A 21,946-nucleotide genomic window follows, 5' to 3' on the forward strand; every position below is an offset into this window, starting at 1 on the left:
TTTAAAGGAAAAATGCTCAGGAGCTCGAATCTGGCCTCAATTTTCTCCAATTCTAAGTATATTAAAAGATACAGGGATTTGAATTTTGAGGATCATGAACTGAGATGCTTCGATTTGACCTCAAAGCAACTCATTCTTGTTGCCTACATTGGTAGGACTTCAGCCAATCAAAAATCAAAGAGAATGGTGAAGAATTGAGAGAGAATCGAATATATGAAGTTTCTGAAAAATCACCTTCGTGGGAGCTTGAAACTTGCTTTATCTTGCTTCCACTTGGCCTTGGCTTGACTTCAGATGCTTGCAGGAAGTGAATTGGATCAAAAAATGGTTTGGATTCTTGGAGTTTCAACTTCAAAACAAAAGTGAAATTGAAACTTGATTTTCAATCGAAAACCTCTAAGTTTATCCTCTAATGGTGAGGGTTATGGTTGCAGGATTAAAGCTTGGGCAAGGTGTCCCCAATTCTAAGCAAGAGGGGTTGTATTAATAGGCTATACACTTGCTTTCTTCACACTTCCATCAAAATGCCAAAAATAGTAATCCTCACTTGCCTGGATGCATGGGCGTGTGATAGGCCCATCAATGTCAAAAGTTACAAAATTAATCATGAGCAATGCTGAAAGTGTGTCATGTAGTCATGCAATTGGAAATGAAAAGTGGTCATGAGATTCATCCAAATGGAACCTTGAAGAAAAGCCATGTGCAAGTCGCTTAATCCTTGGAAAAATGAGATAATCTTGGACTTTTTGGAAATGTTAGGTCAAGGGGAACAACTTTCATGTTGAACACTTTTCCATTTTAAGCTTGTATCATGATGAATTTTGAGGTGGAAGTTTGGAAAATCAAACATAAATGAAAGTTTTCTAAGTACCAAGCCAAATGTTCACTTCTTCCACCTTGAATAATGTTTGATATGGGCTTCAAATGGAAAAGGTTCCTTCATAAAAGTTGTATCTATTTAAAACATATTAAATTTGGTCACAAATTTGACCTCATTTGGATTTGGCATGAAGGAGTTATGCATTTTAGAAGTTGAGGAAAATCTCTTGTTCAATGGTAATGGCCCAAAATGACCTATAATGTTTCCTCTTGGAACATGCCCTTGCAAGTTGAATTTGAAGTTTCTCAAAGAATGAAGGTTAAAGAGTCCATCTTAAAATTGATTATGAAACTTGAATGGACTTCATATCATAAACATTGAGAAAGTTATGCTCCTTGGAAGTTCACCTTCTAACTAGGGTTCAGACAAAATGACTTATAATCTTTCACCATAAAAAATGACTTTGCAAGAAAAACTAGCTCTTGACTTCAACATGAAAGTTGTTTTTAATGTAATAAGGAGTAAAGTTTCTATTGGAATAATTTTAATATGACAAATATTGTATGAGATAGGGTCTAGGGAATCCCAATTTTGACTAGTTGACTTTCTCTGGTCAACCACCATGAACCACCTTACAAACATGAAGTTCTCTTGATATTTAGGAATCATGGATGATCATATATGTATAATATGATATAATATGAAGTATCCCTTGGAATATTTGATCAAATGATGAAGAAACTTACTGCGGAAGTCACACAAGATACCTATATGAATTAGGGCTTCCAAGGCAAACAAGCTTCAAACTCTTGATGAATTCTTGATAAAAATGATAAGTTAAGATCATGGAGATCCATATATTATGTATATAGCCAATGTGAATCGTCTCTTGATTGATCTTCTTGCATTGAGGTCCTCAAACCCTAGATGTGAGCTTGATGAGGCATTGCGGGATGCATACACTACCTACAAAAGAAATAAAACTGTACATAGACATATTTTTGGCATTTTGGTTAGTAAACAAAATAAAATAAAGTATGATACAATTAAATGTGCTTGGTGATCTCTCCCAATGCAAACCTAATTAATGAGGGGTAAGGAAGATGCCAAGGTGTGATCCCAAAGCCAATGCAAATGATGAGATAACATGAGGTACCTTAGGGTCAAAATTGGGGTCTTACACTAGGCATAATATTTTTTTACTATATTTGAGTTTACCAGTATCGGTAAGTTATCCCCATACATTATGGTGAGAATGAGAGCCCATCCTGAGAAGCCCTTTTTGACAATGAAGGGTCCTTCATAGTTGGAAGTCCATTTGCCTCTGTGATCCGAGTGTATAGAAGAGTATCTCTTGAGCATGAGTTCACCTACTTGGTACACGTGAGGGTGAACCTTCTTATCAAAATCTCTTTTGAGGCATCTTTGGTACAACTAACCACAAAAGACAGTCATCAAACGCTTCTCTTCAATGAGATTCAACTGATCATATATCGATTTCACCCATTCAATTTCATCGAGGTCTGCTTCCATGATGACTCTTAGAGATGTAATTTCAACTTCGATAGGAAAAACAACCTTTATTCCATATACTAGCGAATAAGGGGTTGCCCCAATAGAAGTGCATCTCATGCCAGTATTTATACGTCTTGACCATCTTCTCGATAATATTCTTGATATTCTTGTTAGCTCTTCGACAATGACATTCATCTTGGGCTGGTATGGTGAAGAGTTGTTATGCTCGATTATGAATTCTTGGCATAACTCACTCATCATCTTGTTGTTGAGGTTATTGACATTGTCTGTAATAATCTTGCTCGGAACCCTGTAGTGACGTATTATTTCTTTATTTATGAATCATGTAACCACTTGTCTTGTAAAATTAGCATAGGAAACATCTTCAACCCACTTTGTGAAGTAGTCAATGGTAACCAGAATGAAACAATGACCATTAGAAGCTTTCGGTTCAATCATACCAATCATGTCTATACCCCACATCGAGAAGGGCCAAGGAAAAGTAAAAACATTCAATGGAGTTAGAGGAACATGAATCTAGTCACCAAATACTTGACATTTGTGACATCTCTTGACAAAGTTGAAACAATCAACCTCCATGGTTGTCCAATAAAAACCATCCCAAATGATCTTTTTGGCCATGGCGGGCCCTTTAGCATGTACACATTCACAACCCTTATGGATGGACCTTATCATCGTTCTTGCTTCGTGTCTATCCATGCATCTGAGCAACACAGGATCATAATTCCTCTTGTACAACACATCCCCATTCAGGAAGAACTTAGCAGAAAATCTTCTCAAAGCCTTCTTATCAACGATGGATGCTTTATCGAGATACTCTTATTTTTCCAGATATCTCTTGATGTCATATAACTAAGGCTTATCGTCAAATTCGTCCTCCATTGCTAGACAGTGCGCTGGTTTACCTAAGTGGTCAATATGGATGTCAGATGCTTCATTCTACAACTTGACTTTAAACATGGATGCCAGAGTAGCTAGAGCATCGACTAACTGATCCTCTTTCCTTGGGATATAATGAAAAGCGATTTCATCAAAATAGGGAATACGTTTCACCACATGTTCTTACCCTAAGTTTCATAGTCTCCTCGAACTTGACTGATCACTAAAGCAGAGTCCCCATACACCTCAAGAATCTTGATTCTCGAATCAATGGCTGCTTCGATATCGTAGATGCATGCCTCATATTCTACCATGTTGTTGGTGCAGTCAAAGCATAATCTAGTGGTGAACGGGATGTGGAAACCAATCATAGATGTGATAATTTCCCCTATCCCTTAACCTTTCGCATTAGAGGCACCGTCGAACATGAGCGTCCATCGTGATCCTGATTCGGGTCCTTCGTCAGGGCCTGTAATATTGCAATCTCGAATGAACATGATGTCCTCATCAGGAAACTCAAATTTCATTGGTTGATAACCCTCCACGGGATAATGGGCAAGGTAGTCAGACAAGATGCTCCCCTTGATAGCTTTCTAGGTTACATATTGGATTTCATACTCGGTTAACATCATTTGCCAATGAGAAATTCTTCAACTGACAACGAGCTTTTCAAAAATGTACTTTATTGGATCCATTTTAGATATCAACAAAGTTGTATAGAAAATCATATATTTTCTTAGGCGTTTGTAAGACCCCAATTTTGACCCTAAGATCCCTCATGGCATCATACCATTGCATTTTGCATTTGCCTAAAGGATCATAGCATCTTGGCTCCTAACCCTAGGGTGGGACTTGTGTGAGTGGTTTGAGACTACCAAGCATGCTTGAATTGTATATTATTGCTTTTCTTATTTTGTTTACTAACCAAAAGCACAAAAATATGTCACTAACATCTTTTGTTTTGTAGCTTGAGCAGTCATAAGATCTGAGGCTCCTAGGAGACCCTATGCTCAATGATATGGCCAGGTGAAGGTGAAAGCAAGCATAAAAATGGTTCCAAAGGCTCTCATTCATAATATATGCCTCCCAAGCATCTCAATTTGTCATTTTGATCAAAGCAAACCAAGGGGCTTGAGGATTGTTTCCCAAGGAAACCCTAATTCATCTATGCATTAACTGTGCCTTGCTCATGAAGCAACCTCAACCCCTGATCAAGTATAATCAAGGGAATTTCTTTCATTAAACATTTCATGCATATTTGAGCTTATTTGAGTGTCCTCAATCATCAATTCATCAAGATTGGAAGTTTGGACTTGAGAAGTTGATCAGTCAATTCATCTCACTATTTTAAAATCCATTGAGACCTAACTTTTGATGTGTTTGTCAAATGAAGATTACCCCAAGAGACAAAATGTTCTTCCGAACCATATGAACAACTTTCATGTTCATCCAAAATTGATTTGAAGCTTGGAAGGTTATCATCCATTTCAAACCATTATAGGTCATTTTGATTGAAACCCTAATTTTAGGTCAACTTCCCAAGGACCTAACTCATTCATTTTTCATGATTTTGAGGTGGTATAAAATTAATTGGAAATTTTAAGATGTCTACTTCATTTGTTATGTTGAACAAATTTTCATAATCCTAAAAGAAATACATGTGATAATGCAAAACATTATAGGTCACTTTGGATCAAAGGCATTGAAATGTGAAAAAGTCCAACTTCAAGTGCCCATAACTTTCTCATCAAAAATCCAAATGATTCAAAACTTGAGTCAAAATTGATTATCTTGAAAATATCTACAACTTTGATGTTGAAGGATTTGTCATTTGGAGCTTGCATCATTGAAACAGAAGGGCTTGAAGTTGGTCCATTTTGGAAAATTTCACATGCACATGTTTTGCACCTTGAACTTTATGACCAATTTTCATTAATTTCCAATTTCCAAATGGAGTTTTGTTCAACATAACAATTGATCCTCATGTCAAAACCTTTCCAACCATTACCCACAAGGCAATGTTTCATTTTGGGAAAATGCATTTTCGAAGAGATGAAGAGTTATGTGCATTTTTAGAAACCATTTGAAAACTTCATGCACACTCATTTGTAATCATATTTGCACGTCCAAACTTGGTCATTGTGATTTCAGCTTGCCAAATCAATAGGATTTGGGCCCTCCATGCGCCTGTAAAGGCCCATGCATGGAGGCCCTCATCACTCATGCACATGATTTTCCCATGCTTCCACCAACATTTGCTATAAATAGAGCTTCATACCTTCCTCCGAAACCAACCTCAAGGCGCCTGATATGCTGCGAAACTCCATCCAAACCTCATTCTAAAGGAATTATGCAATTTCACTTTCATTTTTCAGATCCAATTTTCAACTTCATTGGTTGATTACTGGACTTAAATTCCTTGGCCTTGCTTCATCTCCATCTCAAGAACACACTGCAATCAAGAGTTGAAAGGAATCGTGCTTCACAGATCTACATTTCCAAGGTTGATGTTCAAACTTTTTCAATCGAAACTCACTGATTCTTGCTTGTTTCTTGTGTTTATTGGCTTGGCTGAAGTCCTCTCATAAGAGGCATTTGAATTGTGTTCTTAATTTTGCAAATCCATGAAGTTCAGATTGAACACCATGATTTTCTCTCTCTGATTTCTCTTTCTATGAGAGTCTAGAGGAGAAACCAATGGTACACGGGTGATGTACATCACCCTAGCTTTCCAATGATATGAGGATCGTTTCATTTGGTTAATATTTCCATACCTGCAAATGTCACCGGAATCCTTGAGCTCGCCGGAGAAGACTGTGGTGTACACCACCGTCTCTTTGTCAGTTTTAATCTGAGCCGTTGGATGTGTTTTCCAGATCTAATCATAACCTTTCATTCTTATGACTTTTAATAATGTTGGATGTGTCTCAGTTGATTAGTGCCTTTGATGCGCATGCATGCCATTGCCTTTGGATCTGCCAGGTCATTTAATGAGATTCAATCCAACGCACGTGGTTTTTTGTTATTTCGGATTTAATTCATTTTATTTTCTTAATTCCACTTTATTTCAAAAAATCATAACTCTTTCATTTTAATTCCAAAAAATATGGGACCAATTGCATTATTTTCTTTTTTAATTCTAGTTTCTAAAAATGATTTTTAATATTTTTTACTTAGACATTTGATATTTTTTGTGAATTTTCTCTTTTCTGGTTATTTTTAATTCATTTTAAATAGTTTCCAATATTCAAAAAAATACAAAAATATTTTCTTAACCTCTTTGAATGATGATGAATCTATGAAAAATATTCTCATCAATTTATTAATTGATTTGAGATTTATTTGAGATTTTAGTTCAATTAGGTTATTTTTTATTCATTTTTAATTATTTAAAAATAGTTTCTGGTTTCTAAAAATGCTGAATTTTTTTGTCAAACTTTGTTTGACCTTATTGAACTTAGGATGATCCATTTGGACTTTTCAAAGTTGATTTGAAATGGATTTGAAGTTTGACCTTTAATTGTTTATTTTAATTCAAGTATTATTTTAATTTTGAAAAATACCAAAAATATTTGATTTGTTTCTTGACTTCTAAGTTTCATTTTGCTTCTGTTTACTATTGTTTGACCTTGATCCCATTCATCTTTAGTCAATGTACTTTGCTTATTTCATTTGAAGTTCAATTCATGTATATTCTTATTCATCTTCTTCTTCATCGTTTTTCTTTTTGATCAATGAGTTAAAGATTGGTGGTTAGCCTTGATATAGAGGAGGTTTAACCTTCCTTGATTCAAATCTAATTCATCTTGATCAAAGATCAAGTGAATGGTTTTGCATTAAGGATAGGTTGCTTCTTGATCAATCAAAAAACCTAAATCAATACAAGATCATTCTTCTTTTCTTTTGGCATGACAAGTTGTAGGAGCTTGGCTTACTAGTCAAGGTCTCTAACTTGTGTTTGTTGCCTATATTTTTATTGACCGACCTCAGATAGGTGTGACTACTACATTAGTTCACTTACGATTGCTTAACATAGCGCTAAATTTCCTTATGGCACACTAACACTAACTATTGACCATTAACTTTTAATTCAAGTCATTTAATTCTTGCACTTTACATTAATGCAATTTAATTTTCTTGTACATTATTTCATTTGCTTTTGCCCTTTGCTCACTTGAGCTCATGTTTATGTTAATGCAATTTGTCTTTTGCTCACTTGAGCACATTATTGTGTATATACTATTGTGCTTGTGTTTTGTTTTGATTGTTGTGAACCAAATGCAAAGGGATAAAAGGACTTAGATTCTAGGACATTCCCTATGAAAAAATGGAGTCAAAGAGCAACTAGGCCTCATGCCTTTAGAGTGCTATAAATGTCAAAGAGCAACTAGGCCTCACACATTTAGAATGCTTAATATTGAAGATGAATTGAAAGGACCTAATCTCTAAACTCCCTCTTGTCCATTCTTGGTATGCATTATGGAACCTTTTGATTTGTGTGTTCTTGTGCTAGGGATTCCAACTTGAGCCAAATTGAAGAACCATTGTCCTGAGCATCCAAAGTGAGAGATACAAAGCCATTGGAAGATTCCTAGGAGCTTGTTTGATTGTGTGCTTGATTGCTTGAGTATTTTCTATTTTCTTGCTATTCTAAAGGATGGGAGCTACTTGGATCATCACTATGATCTCAAGAAGGGAACTCCATTTGTGGTTTTATTTCTCTTCCTTCATCTTTGTATGATTAGGACTTAGACATTCTTCTTCTTCCCTCCATTCTAATCCAAGCCAAAACTTTTTGTGCAAACATTAACCTTTTGTTTTCAAAAATTAGAAACCCTAAGCACTATGCTTTTGATTTTCCAAACTTTCTTTTTATAAAACTTATTTTGAATTGAATCCTAAGTCAACTTTGACCATATTTTGTAAATACTTTTCATTGGTAAATGCAACTCACTCAATTGTTTTTGTGGTTTCAATGGCCACTCCTTACCAAAGCTTTTCATAAACATTAGCTATTAGGTTTGAGTTATCCTTGAGGTTTATATAATACTCACCTATATCCTTAGTGATGGACAATGAGTCTTCCATGCTTGTTATAGGGTTAACCCCTCACTAGCATGTTGAAGCTATCCTCACATGGTGGATTTGTGGTTTTAGGTTGAGTTTTCTCCCTTTGATAACAAAAGACCTTAAGGCTTTTGGACCAAATTAATTCACCAACTTGTTTTGAGATTTTTACCCCGAACTACGAGGTTTTGATCCTAATCTTTTTTAAGATGGTACGTAGGCAGTGGGTTTATCCTTTCAAACACAAAATTGTAAATAAATTGTACATTCTTCTCTCATCTCCCCAATCATATTTGCACAAATAAATTTTTCACAAATACCAACCTACCTTACAACATTGTGGAAAGGGCTCCCTAGGAGTACCTAGGATGTTTTGGGTGCTTAAAACCTTCCCATTGCATAACCAATCCCCTTATCCATATCTCTGACATTTTTATTAGTTTTTGATTTGATAAAACTTCTCGGTTTTTGTTCGCTTTCTAACCTTTCCTTTGGACAAATAGAAGTGCGATGGCGACTCGAATTGTATGATTTACTTTTGATTTAGTCAATAAATCTAAAGGTAACGAATACCCCGCTACAGCGTCGAGCTGCCCAAGCTAAATCACAATTTTTTTCTCCAATAGTGAGTATCTGGTCTCACACTTGGTGAACTTCTTGCTCAAGTAGTAGATTGCATTCTCTTTACGACCCATATCTTCATGCTTGTCATACCCTCAAATTTACCCTACCTTCATATCTCCTTCCATAACCCTAATACATGAGCATACATCCCTCATGCATCATTTCATATGCATCTACACCCATAATGATCCACAAACTCAAGGCATGAGGTTCATCTATGAAGCTTTAAGACTCTTTGATCTTGTTGAGGTGTACCCAAACCACCTTAACCCTAACCTTCATCCTCAAGTTCCTTGGATCTTGGAGGATCACTCAAGATAATTCTCTCACTTATAAAACCTTAATTGGATAGTGAGCCCTCATTGAAGACAGGTGAAGATTCATCTGGTCACCCAAGGACCTCAACCATAGTTCTTGATCCTCAATGGCTTGTATAAGTCATGATCAACCTTGAACCTTGACCTTACCATTGAGGACCCCTAATATCCAAACTTTGTTCATACCATAATCCCTTTTAATCACCTAAATACATCTCTTGCACCCCAAAACCCTAATTTGTATGACTATGGCTCTTGATGAAACTTGTTGACCAAGAAACCCTAGTTTGTGCATCCCTTGGCTTCTATGCCCTGTCTCATTTAATCATTAATCAACTTGATAACTTGTAAATATTGAGTGATACAATCTTCCATTTTTCAAATCATTGATAGATGGACTTTAGGTTATATAACTTTAATTGTTTCAAATCTATTGTTAGATGATAAAAGATCATCTTCAATACTTTGCATCAATGATAAGTTATCCCTTGATGCACCATATTTTGAGTCTTTTGACCTATGGATAGATAATCCTCAAATGTTTACCTTGTACATTTAATTAACCACTAACTATACCTCACTAACTTTGACTTCGTCAGCCTTTGTTATTGTGATTTTGTTATTATTGTCTTATGGTTTATTTTGTGTCATCCATACTATTAACCTTTGTTATTGCGATCTTGCTATCATTACCTTGTGATTTAATTTTATGTTATTATATTGTAATTTACATTCAAACACTCATTATCATCATCATTGTATAAATTCCTCATGCATGTTTATCATTGTCATTTATTTATTGTCATCATGCGATAAAAAAAACTCAAAAACATGATAAAGTTATTATACCAAAAAGATGCATTCCACTAGTAATCAATCTTTGGACTTAGAGGATTTCACTTAGGACCCTTTCTTGGAGGACCTTACCCTATCTTTTGACATTATGCCTCAACTTTTGATTTCATATGTAACTTACACACCTGTTGTAAGAATGGCATCATGGCACTACCCTAGTGAGACAAGACTGTAAGACCATTATTCTTAGTTAGCTTAGGTCACTTTTGCATACACAAGGCTTTCTCTAGGGCTACCTTACAATGAGACAGTTTACTTTATTTCTTGGTTACTTTGTATATTCATGTACGTCACCAATTTCATAATCAAAGCAATAAACCCTTGATCCAACATCAAGCGACATTTTCTTAATCAAACTCAAAAAAACAATAAAACTACAATTAGTATTGTGCGCCACGAGCCTTAATTCATGGGGAATGGGTAAGGATGGAGTTCTCCTACCCTTAATCTGATTATTTTGGACACAAGACTCTTAACTTGTTGTCTAGAATATTCACCTCCACCCATATACTTTAGTGCAATCTAATCACATACATTCTTTTCATAAACCCTTCTTCAAGGTAAAATCAACACAACCCATCAAACTTATTTTTGTGCCTTAGGACATCACTCAGAAAACCCTTTTCTCAAAGGTAAAATCAACCAAACCATATGTTAGAACAAGATTTGGTTATGCATCTATACCTAGAGTTTTGATGATAACAATGTTGTATTTGTGTGAGAACAATTTTGGTACCCTAATGGTTTATTATTGTGTAACTTTAACAACCAGTTATGATTCTAATCATATGATATGCAACATCATTTATTTCTGAACTATGTGCCTCTAAATCCTCTTCTGCGCAAGTATTAGAAGTTCAGAAAGACATCATTATTACTGATGTGATGTTCTTTATGCTTCTGAGTTATTTCACCCATTAGAAGCTTCTTAGGAGACTCTATGTTGCTGTTGCAATGTTCTCTCAGTTCGTGCTTCTGGACGTGACTCTGATCACCAAACTTTTGAAGAATGGCAAGCTTCTAAAATTGTTTTTTGAAGCTGAAGATCTCAAGCCAAACAATTGAAGTTATCAAGGTTCTGACTGAGGATTCTGAAGACTCTGAAGATTCTGAAGATACTGAAGACCTCATGCCAGATTACTGACATTGTCAAGGTTCTGAAGTTTCTGAATCCAACTCTCTACTTCTTCACTTCATGCTTCAATCATCTTTAATCAGAAGCCAATGAATTTGAAGATAAGATCAAAATGGGAACGTGATCAAATAGTACATGGTACAAATAGAACAACCTTTCCATTAATTGATTTTGTGGACAAGGATAGTACTATACATCACACCTGTCACTAAATTTGTGGGTGAAAGGACAATACTTAGTATCATACCTTTCCCATCCAACAATGGACAACCGGTCAAAAGGAGATTTCCCTATTTTGCCCTCTAACAGTCACATGCTTACATTATATAAGCATGCATTGGAAACTAGAAAAAAATGCTGATTTGCATAAGTATTTTGACAAGCTATTTTTCTTTGTGAAAAGCTATCATTCTTTGTATACAGTTTTCTTTAAGTGTTTGTTATTCATTTGTATAAAATCTTCTTGTGTAGAAGCATCTTGTAACATACTAAGTATTCTTAAAACTATTCGTTTGAGTCCTTAAGGAGGTTATCCTTGAGAAGACAAAGAAAGTTGTTCTTTGTGAGTCCTTAAGGAGGTTATCCTTGAGAAGACAAAGAAAGTTGTTCTTTGTGAGTCCTTAAGGAGGTTATCCTTGAGAAGACAAAGAAAGTTGTTCTTTGTGAGTCCTTAAGGAGACTAAGGTTTAGCTGGATCCTTGAGAAGACAAAGAAGGTTATTCTTTGTGTTTATTATAATCTGTTGATTATAGTGGATTAAGTCCTTGTGTATAAGGCAAAATCACCTTGGCGGGTGGACAAGATTAGCTCTAAGTTCAAGCGAACTAGGATAAAAGTCTTTGTGTTTTTATCTCTTTGTTATTAACTCGTTAGTGGTGTTTTTTGTTTTGAAAAAAGCTTTTGCTTGTAAAACCCAATTCAAACCCCAAATTTCTTGTGTTTTTCACACATTCACCATAAACATTTTATACTCTGAACTATGGATATCTGATTCTTCATCACCCGATGAATGATACGTAGGCACAAGGGCCCCAATCCTTGACAAACACAAAAATTAAAACCCAAAATCTCATTCTTTCACACTTTTCCTAATAAATAATAAATACAAATGCATGCAAAAAACTAAATGGTTCCCATGGAGTACCATGAACGTGAGGGATGCCAATAGATTCGCCTTGCATAACAAACTTCTGAAACCAATCTTAGTTGCGAGACCAATCTGTATCCGTACACGTGCACTCCCTTGTGAATTTCTTTTATTTTGAGGGTTTTATTGAATATTTTCCCTCTCCTCTCTTAACGAGGAAATCCAATAAAATTCGGTGGCGACTCTTCTGTTTTCCTTTCTTCAAAAACAGTCAAGTCCCAGTTGTTCCTGAAACCTCGGTAGCGACAACTGGCGACTCTGCTGGGGATACGTTTTCCCTAAGCAAGTCTACCCTAGTTTAGGTTGTCTTTTTGTGTGTGTGTGTGTGTGTGGGGGGGGGGGGGGGGGGTTATATTGTTTATTTATTATTTATGTCTTTATTCTTCTATTCTTTTATTACAAACTTTATATATTATTCTTTGTTTGTCTGTGACCTTGGCTCCGTGACGATGGAAACAAAGAATGGTTAAAAATGATCGAAATTCTAGTAACAGACTATCAATGTCACACTGAATGTTATGACATCCAATTCTGCGCAGACAGGTAATATATGCAGAAGGTAAATGTAAAACGCAGTAAGTGACACAGAGAATTGTTAACCCAGTTCGGTGACACACACACCTACGTCTGGGGGCTACCAAGGCAGGGAGGAAATCCACTATAAGAGGTATTAATTCAGGACTTAAACCAACTATTTAATCCTATCACTTAAGACCTACCCAATGCAATTTCAATCTAAACTAAGACCTGAGTTCCTACTCACTCCCCCTCAATCACAACAGTGATTACAACCTTTAATAAGTTTAAAGTCAGTGGTGAAGTTATACTTCAAACAACTCTTGATTATGCTTAAAAGCTTTAATCAAGAAACACAACACTCACGCTTAAAAGCTTAGAGTGACACAACAATTACAACTCAATAAACACCCTAGTCCAATGCAATCATCTAGGTGATAATTGCTTGGCTCACACGTAAAATCTTATACAAGACAAAAATAAAAATACAGCAAGGAAATACAATGATGTATTTAATTCTTCACACTTCAAAATCCTGAATTGCTGAAAGTAGGATTGCCATCCTTTTATAATGCAACACTTGGGCCTTGTACTTGAATTTCCTAAACTTAAGGTTAAGCAAGTTAACCTAATTTCCACATATTAGGGTGCTAACAAATAGGCTATATGTTAGGTCTCTTGATTTTAGCACATCTGTTAGTTTCCTGGATTTTAGCACAGCTGTTAGATTTCTGAAAAATAGCCTGAGATAAATACTGAAACAGAAAAACTAACTAGCCTACACTTTAGCATATGCTGTCAGGAATGTATGTCATAACATTCAGTTTGACATCCAGACAATAGGCTATATGCTAGGTCTCTTACTCAGCTGTTAGTTTCCTGAAAAACAGCCTGAAATAAATACTGAACTATAACAGAAAAACTAACTAGCCTATAATTCAGTATCTGCTGTCAGGGATGAATGTCATAACATTCAGTTTGACATTCAGTAAATCCTGTATTAGCTAATCCTGCAGCATACTACTCAAGCATGTCATGACATCAGTGAAGACATCAGAGTACAGTAAGTGTTTTAACACAAAATGCAGTCAATCAAAAACATCTACAAACTCCCCCTTTGGGAAATTTTTGGCTAAAACAACTTGGCATCACAACAGAGTTCACAGCAGCAGAAAACACACTTCCAAGCAGAGAATCAAATTAGCTAATACACTCAGCACACATAGACGTTAAACTTCAAACAGCAGCAACACAAGTAGATAGCAAACATCAACACACTCAACACACATAGAAGTTAAACTTCAAACAGCAGCAGCACAAGTAGATATCAAACAGCAACATAACCTCTTGTTTAGAGGACCTTCAACTTCAATGAAATTTGTTGTCCTGGGGTACATGTGTTACTCCCCCTTTTTGTCAAAAATGTTGCCAAAGCACCACTTAATATTACAGACCAACAAAAATAAAATGACAAGCAAATTTCAAAAACACAGGAAATGTACTAGTCATCTGACTCAGAGTCAGCATCATCATATGTGCCATCATCAGGACTGGCATCTGCTTCTCCCTCTTCACCTTGTCTTTCAGCTCCTTCTGTAGCAGCAACAGCAGCTTCACCAAGCACATCACCTTCAGTCATCTCCAAAGTGCTAATCAATTTTTCCAAGTTCAGCTTCCTTGCCTCTAAATCCCTGCAAGTTTCTTTGAGCATTGCAATGACAGCAGCTTTACCTGGTGGATTGCTTACACGTGATGTCTCACCTGTTGTCATGACAATGTCAGGGACATGGGTACCTAGGAACAACTTATGATTGAAGGACATAGGGTTATCTCTTTTCTTCACAGAATCATTCTCTGTCAAGATGTTTGGAAACTGATTCAACACAATACCACAGATGAGAGAGGGAAAGGCTATAGGCCCCTTCACACTGAAGCTTCCTGCATGCTTCAAAGTTTGATAAAAAATATAGGATCCATAGTCAAAATTGGCTTTGGTTCCAACAGCATATATAAACTTTCCAAGCATTACAGCAATTGTAGATTTATGATTGGTGGGCACCCAGTTAGCAGCTCCAATCTTGTGCAGCATTGCATACTTGACCCTCAGTTTGCTGGCCACCAACTTTCCTTTGAGAGGCCACTTCCTCACTTGATTAGCATTGATGACTTGACAGATTTTGTTGTCAGTCACCTCAAGCTTAGGTTGAGCTACATCAGGCCTTCCCAAATACTTGTTGATCACTGAAGGAGAGAAATTTACACACTTGCCTCGCACATACACTTTCCTGAATTCCTTAGACTTCCCATCAGCACATTCTTCAGACAAATTAACAATAAATTCCTTTACCAACATCTCATAGCACTTTGAGAACTGAGTCACAGTCTTCATTAAACCAGCCTCTTGAATAAGGTCCATAATATCCTTACAGTCTAGGACATTCTGAGCTAATTCCCTTTCCAAAGCCAGCCTCTTCTGATAAACATATTTCCACCTGTTTACACTTGAAGCAAAATGAAAAGATATGTTGTCAATTGGTACCTCAGGGACACTAGCTGCAAGCTTGCTAGTGGTTGGCTTCTTCTTTGACAGAGTGTCAGGGACATCACATGGAACATCTGAGTCAGACTCAACAACAACAAACTTGGTCTTCTTTTTCTTGGGCACCCCTTTGCTCCAAGATTTGGTTGGACCATGAACTTTTCTCTTGAGGGAGCTCTCGACTGCCACCTTTGTCTTGGACGAGTTTGGAACATCAATCTTCTTTCTGGGGGACCTTTGAGCCACTATTTTCTTTTCTCTCCTAGTCCTAACCCTTTTGGCTATGCTAGAAAGGACTGAGGACAACAACTCATTATCAGAAAATTCCTCCAGGTCTACTATTTCAGCCTCACAGTTAGGGTTGTCACTGACATCATGAGTGACACGGACTTCTTCACCAGCCACATTATCTAAGGGTTTGTCAACATTTGACTCCTTATGAGCATCAGTTTGCTCAACATCATCAGAGATATTCTTTCCTAAAGACTCCATATTTTCTTGATAAGCAACACTATAAGGTTCAATAGTGTTTAAGGAAATGGAAACCCCAAGGACCTTATGATTACCAGACAGTATTCCAGTCACCATAGTGGCAATGGCATTGTGAACATACCTGGAACCTTATTTGGTTCGTTCCTCAAGAGCGATGGCTGAGGAGAAGCCTGATACAGTTTCTTTAGGTCTTCTTACATGTGAGGTATTCGCAGAGTCAGCAACAGGATCTTCTCTGTTAGGGTTGCTTGGTTCAGAGCTAGAGGAATTAGACATGTTCTTGGAGGAAGATGAGTTGGATTGTTGAGACATGATGAGTATCTTAGAGGCGAAATGAAAAGTTTCTTTGAGAGAATGCTTGCGTGACTGAAAGTTGAAACGACGGAAGAGGTAACGCTTGTTGCAAGAGTAATAGCTATTATTTGTTGACCAATCAAGGCATACTCTCAAATGTTTAATAATTTGAAATATTAAACAGTAAATACCTAACATCATTAGTTGCTATAATTCCTCAGAAAGACATATTCCCACTTTGCCCCTTAAATTTTCAAACTGAGTAGCATCCAATGTCATGACATTCTGAGTGACATTGTACTCAGTCATCATCTGTTTCATCCATACCAGTTGGGAACAACTGCTACCAGATGCTATGTACTCAGCTTCTGCAGTGGGTAATGATACATATTTTTGTTTCTTCCTTTCAACTACACCATTTTGTTGAGGAATAATAGGTGAGGACAACTCATGACTTTCAATCTGCATAGGTCCCATTAAGTACATGTGCAAAAGTTCCAGAGTTTTGGATGTTGTAGGATGTCCAAGCTTAAGATGTGACATCTTGGTTAGCTTGCCAACCTGACATTCTCCACAGACTTTTCCTTCATCCATAAGCGGCTTTGGGATTCCTCTAACTGCTTCCTTGGATATGATCTTCATTCCTCTTAAATGTAGATGTCCAAGTGTTATATGCCACAACTTCACTTCCTTTTCTTCCTTGGCTAAGAAGCACATTGAGGAGTAGTTTGAGACTTCAGGTTCCCATAGGTAGCAGTTATCTTTGGATCTGGATCCTCTCATAACTTCCTTATTTTCTCCATTCTTCACAACACATTCTTCCTTAGTGAACTGTACATTGAAGCCTTGATCACATAGCTGGCTTATGCTGATGAGATTGGCAGTTAGTTCTTTTACTAACAACACATTATTCAGTTCTGGAACTCCAGGACTGTCCAGCTTACCAACACCTTTGATTTTTCCTTTAGCTCCATCACCAAAGGTCATATAACTGGGAGTATGAGGTTGTATATCCACCAATAAGTTCTCCATCCCAGTCATATGTCTTGAGCAAACACTATCAAAATACCAGTCTTCTCTGGTAGATGCCCTAAGAGATGTGTGAGGTAATCTAGCAACCCATTGTTGTTTCTTGATGGGGGCATTATGCTTAGGTCTGACTTGAGGGGTCTGGTTAGGATAACCATGCAACCTGTAACAGAAGGGTTTTATGTGACCAAATCTACCATAGTAGTGGCATCTCCATCTTTGAAATTTCTTCTTTTGATGGTTAGTCATCCTGTGTCCATGATGTTGTGACATTGGTTGTGACTTCTGCTTGAGTTTCTGAACTTCAGCCTTTGAGCTTTTGAATTCAGATGAGGATTCCTTAACAAAGCCTAAACCAGACATGGTTCCTGATTTTTGTCCCACCTTTAGAATCTCTTCCAGAGTGTCAGTTCCTTTATTCAGCATTCTGATGGATTTTGTCATTTGATCTAGCTTAGAGGTCAACAAGTTTATCTCTCAATTTAGACCATCTATAACTGTCAGATGCTTCTTCTTCTCAGCTTCCAACTCCTTGATGAGTTTCTTCTGCTTTTCTCCTTGGATACACACTTCATCACTTTTGACACATAACTCTTTATATGAAGCAGCAAGTTCATCAAATGTAAGTTCATCTCCACTTGAGTCATCATCAGATGCACAGACACTAGTTAGTGCAGTGACATGCTTTGCAGATTCTCCTTCTGATTCACTCTCAGAGTCTCTATCAGACCAGGTGACAGATAGTCCCTTCTTTTGCATCTTGAGGAAGGTAGGACATTCAGCTCTAATGTGTCCAAAACCTTCACATCCATGACACTGGATTCCCTTGCCTTGGTTGAACTTTTCTTCATATTTTGATCTTCTACTGATGTTAGATGAAGAGTTCATGACATTTGGTCTACCTTTTTGATCAACCTTCTTTATGAACTTGTTGAACTGTCTTCCAAGCATGGCTATAGCTTCTGATATGCTTTCATCACCTCCAATATTTCCTTCTTCTGAATCCTCTTCAGTATTTGATACAAAAGCTATGCTCTTGTTTTTCTTTTCAACATTCTCACACAAGCCCATTTCAAAAATTTGGAGAGAGCCAATAAGCTCATCAACCTTCATATTACAGATATCATGAGCCTCTTCTATAGCAGTAACCTTCATGGCAAATCTATTTGGCAATGATCTGAGAATCTTTCTTACAAGTTTTTCTTCAGACATTTTCTCTCCTAAGCCTCCAGAAGTGTTGGAAATTTCAAGAATATTCATGTGGAAGTCATGAATAGTCTCATCCTCTTTCATCCTCAGATTTTCGAACTTAGTAGTCAGCATCTGGAGTTTAGACATCCTTACCTTGGAGGTCCCTTCATGAGTTTTTTTGAGAGTATCCCAAACTTCTTTAGCCAGTTCACAGTGATGCACCAGTCTGAGAATGTTCTTATTTATCCCATTGAACAGTGCATTCAAAGCCTTAGAGTTTCCAAGGGCTAATGTCTCTTGCTCTTTGTCCCACTCTTCTTCAGGAATTTGCATAATGATTCCATCTTTACCTGTCTTTGTTGGATGTTCCCATCCTTTGTTGACAGCTCTCCAGACCTTGCTATCCAGAGTCCTCAAGAAGGCTATCATACGAGGTTTCCAGTCATCATAGTTAAACCATCCAGCATGGGTGGTCTATTTGAGAATCTTGCATCCCTGTCCATGGTACTAGAAAGTAACGTCCCTAGATCTCACCCAGAAATTAACAGGCAGGGTGCCTGCTCTGATGCCAATTGAAATTCTAGTAACAGACTATCGATGTCACACTGGATGTTATGACATCCAATTCTGCGCAGACAGGTAATGTATGCAGAAGGTAGACGTAAAATGCAGTAAGTGACACAGAGAATTATTAACCCAGTTCGGTGACACACACACCTACGTCTGGGGGCTACCAAGCCAGGGAGGAAATCCACTATAAGAGGTATTAATTCAGGACTTAAACCAACTATTTAATCCTATCACTTAATACCTACCCAATGCAATTTCAATCTAAACTAAGACCTGAGTTCCTACTCACTCCCCCTCAATCACAACAGTGATTACAACCTTTAATAAGTTTAAAGTCAGTGTTGAACTTATACTTCAAACAACTCTTGATTGTGCTTAAAAGCTTTAATCAAGAAACACATCACTCACGCTTAAAAGCTTAGAGTGACACAACAATTACAACTCAATAAACACCCTAGTCCAATGCAATCATCTAAGTGATAATTGCTTGGCTCACACGTAAAATCTAATACAAGACACAAATAAAAATACAGCAAAGAAATACAATGATGTATTTAATTCTTCACACTTCAAAACCCTGAATTGCTGAAAGTAGGATGGTCATCCTTTTATAATGCAACACTTGGGCCTTGTACTTGAATTTCCTAAAATTAAGGTTAAGCAAGTTAACCTAATTTCCACATATTAGGGTGCTAACAAATAGGCTATATGTTAGGTATCTTGATTTTAGCACATCTGTTAGTTTCCTGGATTTTAGCACAGCTGTTAGATTCCTGAAAAACAACCTGAGATAAATACTGAAACAGAAAAACTAACTAGCCTACACTTTAGCATATGCTGTCAGGAATGTATGTCATAACATTCAGTTTGACATCCAGACAATAGGCTATATGCTAGGTCTCTTACTCAGCTGTTAGTTTCCTGAAAAACAGCCTGAAATAAATACTGAACTATAACAGAAAAACTAACTAGCCTATAATTCAATATCTGATGTCAGGGATGAATGTCATAACATTCAGTTTGACATTCAGTAAATCCTGTATTAGCTAATCCTGCAGCATACTACTCAAGCATGTCATGACATCAGTCAAGACATCAGAGTACAGTAAGTGTTTTAACACAAAATGCAGCCAATCAAAAACATCTACAATGATTGCTAAAAAGCTATGTGTAAAAGACTCTCCACCCGAGTCTGAGAGTTTGCTTGAGATAGGAGAGGTTGAATTGTATAGATCCCCGAGGAGCTCTCATTGAGAGGGTCGATACGAGAATCTCACTTAGCGGTAGACTCTTTTAAAGGTATTGATGGTCGTCTAGCTTTTAGCGTAAGCATTCTTATCTTCATTAGAATCGTGACCCTAACACCCCTTTTGTACAACATTTAACCATGGACAACCTAGACCGATGGTCGCGTAGTATAAGTCCCCAAGGGGCTCTTCTCGTGAGGGTCGATATGAAGATCTCACTTAGAGTAGGTTTCCTTGATGGAGCTGTCACCTGGCAAGTAAATTTACATAAGCGATAAATAGTCAAGGTAGTCCATGACTCTAAGATCATTGTCTTATACCCAATTTCACAAAGCCCTAGATCAAGAAAAGTGAGAACCTTGGTTCAAAAGAAGTCATTATTAAACCACATTCCCCGTCATAATGATCTTAGATTTTGAACCCCGTGCTTGAGTTCCGTGGAAACTAATAATCTGTTCATTCATCCATGCGTTCATAAACATTCATACATCATAATTACAATAAAACAAAGCTCTTAGCATCTCGTTGTTTAACGCGGGAATACAATAAATTTTGCAAAAGAATCATGAATCCTCCATTAAGAAAGAGTACATTCACCTTCAGATACAAAGATCCCCATACTGATACCTTGAAGGTTCTAAGCTCTAGGATTATGTCCCTCAAAGATAATAAGTTCCAAACAACTTATGGCAAAATCTTGGACCTCCTAACTGAAAAGGATGATTTTGGAGCACTCACCACTTTAGCTCAGTACTACGACATCCCACTAAGATGTTTCACTTTCCCAAATTTCCAACTATCCCCAACTTTGGAGGAAATTGAGAGGCTTCTCAACCGGCCAATCAAAGATTACAACCACTTACCAAAGTTGGAAGAAGGCTTTAGTCTTGGGTATCAACACAAATGAATTAGTGGCCAATTGGGGACCCAAAGGTACCGTCAAAGTTCTTACAAAGAAATTCCTAGAAGACCATGCCTAGAAAATGATCAAAGAAGAAAGGCCAGAATTCTGTAGCGCAACCTTAGCATTGTTGATACATGGAATTGTTCTATTCCCTAACATAGACAATTTTGTAGATCACTTGTTAGTGGAGATCTTCCTAACCAACAATCCAATGCCATTCTTGCTCGCATATTTCTATCATACCTTTCGTACAAGGCATGAGAAAAGAGGATGAACCTTTCTATGTTGTGCTCTTCTCTTAAATTTGTGTATGAGGACTCATATGCCTCAAAGAGGACCCTTTGCTTATAGCAGTCTTTCATGGCCCCAAAGATTTGCTTCTCTCTCCTCTAGTTCAATAATATGGTATAAGAGATAATGGGAAACCAAGGATGTCATTTCTATATGTGGAGGCTTCCCAAATATCCCCCTAATAGGAACACATGATTGCATCAACTACAACCCCGTGATACTTAAGAGACAATCGGGATATGCTATGTTGAGTCCTCTTGAAGACCGAGACCTCGTAACTTTCCTTGTCAACACCATGGACCCACTCAATTCAGCCTTGAAAAGAGTAAAGAGAGCTTGGATAAACCTAGTCCGAATAAACCAAGAGTGGGGAAAAAAGAACATCTTAGCCAAGGAACCCTACTTTGTGTGGGTAAAAGAGCGAGCTCTAATTGCCAAGATGCCTTTCCTTTTTTATACTTTATCGTTTCCTTTGATTCCCGAACCCGAGCCC

General features: G+C 37.1%; 1 protein-coding gene across 1 annotated transcript; it reads right to left on the minus strand.

Annotated features, from left to right (window-relative positions):
* Positions 1 to 14,397: 14,397 nt before the first annotated feature.
* On the minus strand, positions 14,398 to 16,023 carry LOC127131546 (uncharacterized). Its single transcript, XM_051060463.1, has 3 exons — positions 15,671 to 16,023; positions 15,165 to 15,388; positions 14,398 to 15,062 (listed from the first exon to the last, which is right to left on the minus strand). The coding sequence occupies exons 1-3, from the start codon at positions 16,021 to 16,023 to the stop codon at positions 14,398 to 14,400; spliced, it is 1,242 nt and encodes a 413-aa protein (XP_050916420.1).
* Positions 16,024 to 21,946: the final 5,923 nt, after the last annotated feature.

Source organism: Lathyrus oleraceus, chromosome 3 (assembly GCF_024323335.1).
Source record: "Lathyrus oleraceus cultivar Zhongwan6 chromosome 3, CAAS_Psat_ZW6_1.0, whole genome shotgun sequence".
Taxonomy (NCBI): Eukaryota; Viridiplantae; Streptophyta; class Magnoliopsida; order Fabales; family Fabaceae; genus Lathyrus; species Lathyrus oleraceus.